The sequence below is a fragment of the Pygoscelis adeliae genome, unplaced genomic scaffold (genome assembly GCF_000699105.1).
Source record: "Pygoscelis adeliae isolate BGI_AS28 unplaced genomic scaffold, ASM69910v1 Scaffold263, whole genome shotgun sequence".
Taxonomy (NCBI): Eukaryota; Metazoa; Chordata; class Aves; order Sphenisciformes; family Spheniscidae; genus Pygoscelis; species Pygoscelis adeliae.
In genome coordinates, this window is record NW_008824552.1 from 405,532 (window position 1) to 409,519 (window position 3,988).

The 3,988-nt window shown below is 47.0% G+C and overlaps 1 protein-coding gene across 1 annotated transcript in view; it reads right to left on the minus strand.

The window, feature by feature from the left end:
• MYO7A (myosin VIIA) overlaps positions 1-3,988 on the minus strand; it is a 73,455-nt gene that overhangs the window by 68,834 nt on the left and 633 nt on the right. The window contains exon 2 of the mRNA XM_009321930.1: positions 3,331-3,483. Coding sequence (XP_009320205.1) covers positions 3,331-3,483 — 153 coding nt within the window. The remainder of the gene's footprint in view (positions 1-3,330; positions 3,484-3,988) is intronic.

Consider the following 3,988-nt stretch of genomic DNA (forward strand, 5'->3'; position numbering starts at 1 on the left):
AGGAATGCTTTCTGGATGCTCTCACTGACCCTTCCCTTGTGATCCACAAAACACTTTGTCAGCATGAACTCTTGTACTATTGCTTGTTTTTGTAGGTCATTCCTAGTTGATAAATACTCACAATTCGCCCAGTTCTCACAGTTGACGGCATGCAAAACTTTGTCCACTTTGCCAATGAGGGGCCAAAGGGCACCTCCAAGGAAATCTCTCTGGTTTCTATTGCTGGGTGAAGGCAAAGCCCTCCTGTCTTGGAAAAATAAAGCTTTGCCAATAGGCAGGGGCTCTGCCGTAGCTGGCCACAGGAACCACATCGCTGTGCAAATTCATTACTGCCTGCATGACCTACATTTTAATTAGCCCCAAAGAAATCTTTTCTGAGCCTGCTTCCCTTGCTACCCAGAACACCATGGCTGATTTCATCTGGATTTTTATGGGGTTAAAGCTCTACCAAACATTACTGCATTTTGGCAACCCTTAGAGAGCAGCAGCAGGCAATGTTTTTGTCTCCAGATAAAGAGATTTAACCTTACTCACGAGTCCAAACTGTCCACCAGATGCTCTTGCTATTCAGCATAGTTTCTCTTCGTGCATGCAAGCCAAACCATGGGCAACAAGCCCTTGTCGAAGCTTTTCTCATTTTGCTGCAGAAGTTTCTTTCCTCCAAGTTGAGGTCATTACTGAGAAGCACTTAGAGCTTTAACCACATTCACAGACTGGGGACTTTCCAGCTCTGGGAAGGTGTCACAGCTTCACCATGAGGGCCAAGCTCTGCAGCAGAGGGGATGATGCTCTCAGCAAATTTGTGAAGCAGCAGCAATGGTGGTGCAAAGTAAATGAGAATGCCACAATGGTGAACAGAAACAAGTGATCCAGTGGAAGGCATGCCAGCGATTGCAAATGGCAGCACCAAGAGTCATACTTACCCTCCCGCCGCAGTTTGTCTTATGAGTAAAATGTGAGGGAGGAGAAAAAGGAAAATTATATTTTATTAGAGCAGAATTACACCCTCGACAAAGCTAAGGAGATAAAGAAACAAGAGAGACTGAAGTCCCATTGGAAAAGTCATCCTTTACCCAGCAGGCTCAGAATTCCTTTCAAACAGTGAAGGTAAAGTCACACTGAGCTTCACCACCTTTAAGACAGAGAAAATTATACCTCAGAAAAAAACACCTCAGGGGACTGAGTATCCCCTACCATACATATGGTACCTTGGCTTTCCAAAACTGCCATCAATATTTACCACATTTGACACAAATCTACTCCTCCTAGTGCCACCACTCTTAAAAGATGAGACCTGAAGTTGGGTTCCTGACCCTCCAACAACACACATGTAGACAGGGGTGGTTTATGTGCCTCTCTATCAAGCTATGCTCTCTATGTCATTTTGAGAGTGTCATTCTAATTTTGAGATTGCGCTAATTGCTGCGTTGTGCCCAGGATCGTGGGCTGGCACTCCAAAGCCATTAGTGGTGTGGAGCAATCAAGGCACAGTAACCTGGAACCTCTGTGATGCAAATCCCTTTGTGTGATGTGGCTACCCCTTATTGCAGCAGCCTTGTAGGACAAATGCCTCTGTCACCATCAGACCCGAAGAACTCGCAGAGAAACCACATTGTGACTGAGTCACTTCAGCCCACGCTTACCTCCGGGTTAGTAGCTGCCCTTTGCATTAGCCCTTATTAGTATGATGCTGCCAAACAACTCTCTGCCCAGTGCTCATTCGTGTTCATAATCTCCCTGGGTGCCTGTGAATAGCTTAGTGAGGGAGCTCAGAGGCAGAGCTTTTGTGAAGGAGCTGGGTGTATTCACAGGCAATCTGATATCGCACACATGAAATCTTACCTCAGGACCTCTGTTCACTTAGTGAGGCAACAGGCGTTTGCCTGATGACATAGAGACCCCAGGAGAGACACATGGACACCACTGAAAAAATATCCAGTGTGATCCCAACTTTCTCAGAGACCAAGAGAGAGCTGCAGGAATCCACTTGGTACCACTGCAGGGTGCCCACAAACAGGAGAAGAAGGGCCAATGCTCGATGGATAAATACATGTTCCCTGAATGAGTCAATCAGCTACAAATTATGGGCTATCTGTACTTCTCGGGTGGCACTCAGGTTGCTTGAATTTAGTTATCCACATGAGTACTACATCTAACCTTGAAGATGGACGTGCTCTGAGCTGAAGGAGGTTGGACTGTAGACCTCCAACCTGAACTTTCCTTCCAACATAAACTCTTCTATGATACCCAAGCTCCAGCCAGCTCTAAAGCAATCACCTCATCCAACAGGCACCTATGTTTGCACAGCTGAAAGGCTCTGTTGGCTCTATTGATATCTCTGGCAAATGCCATGGATTCCTAGTGCACATGGAGACACCACCTCAAGTATGAATTTGGCCTGCTAACTTTTGCTAGCTTATCAGTATAAATGGCTGTGGCTCCCTGAAGAGAGCTCCAGGGAGTAACTCAGTTCATCTAACGTGTGAATCATTTTCTGGTCATGCCTTTTTCTCTAAACTGACAATACAGGGGACCTAGACATCATGCACAACAAATAAGGTGCCTTGGTGAGAGATGAATTTGGGGGTCTCTATTCTCCTCCAAGCTTTGGGGAATTAGAGGTGCCTTTTCAGCAGCCACATCCCCTTCCCCTAGGATTGAAATCCATCTCTGAAAGAAGAGATGGATATCTTCCAGAGTTGGGGACAGGGGGCTGTCAACTGTATGAACAACCTATGTAACAGAGTCGTGTGCTCTCCATCACTGCCCAGCTCTAATCCAAAACCATCCTTTCAAAAGGCACTGGACATCAAGCAGAACAAGCAGACTTGACAGATAAAATCCTGGATCTGGTCTGCTACTTATGCTACCTGGGAAGTCAGACTGTACTGCAATTCCCTCTGGCCTGAAAATCTAGTAGTCTCTAGAGCCTTTGAAAAATTAGATTCCCAGGAGGCTTTGAAAAGGCCTTCAAAGGCACAGCAGGCACTTACCTGAGTAGCTGAAAACTGTAGGATTTGAGCGCAATACCAAATTTTCCATATTTGGTACTTAGCTAGTGGCTAAGTGGCTAATACTTGGTACATTAGCTAGTGGCAAACACACACGCACGCTCCTCACTTCTGCCCCAAGAATGTGCGCCAGACTACACAGCACATAGCACAGTGATAAAACCAGCACGGAGACTGCAGTGCTGACTCTTGTCCTGCTGAGGACGTCGCCTTTGTGATGCTCAGTTCAATCAGGGTTTCCCACGCGTGGGTTCCCTAGAGCTAAGGAGAGTGGGGGGTGCAGTGCAGAGCAAGAGGTGGAGGTTGGGAGGACACTCACATAGATGAGGTGCTCCCGATAGCGGATCAGCAGGTTCCTGAGGATTCCCGCCTCGTTCAGGTCCCCCAGGCGGATCATGTCCTCCACTCCATGGATGGAGGTGGGGTGCATGGGTTTGATGTGGCTGGCGTTCTGCGGGGAAATCCAGTGCTCCTGGGAAGAGAGCGAGGGCAGAGAAAGATAAATGAAATTAGATACCACTGGGATGAGGGACAGAAACAGCCCACCCCAGACCGAAGGACCAGATGGAAGAACATACACGGGAGAGCATTAGCACACAGGCCACGGCTTTTATTCCCGGTACGTGGCAGTGACTAATTTGAAAGATTCCTAGCAGAAGAAGGAAAACATCTTTTGGTTTACTGGAGCAGCAAGAGACATGAGACACGAGGCACCCTGGCAGAAGCATCATCCAGGGCAGTATGGACATCCAGCACATCAGGGGTGTTTTTAACAAATAGCAGGTTTGTTCTTCCCTTCACAGAACTACATTTTCACATCACCGGTTAACCCTCTGCCACAAAATACTGTTGAGTGGAGAAAAGATGATTTAGAAGAGGAGAGAGGGATGCACAGGGGTGGCAAAATCACACTTTTATTGGCAGAGTGTCATTTAGACTGATCACTTCTAAAGGGCTTCAAAAGCCACTACAAATTG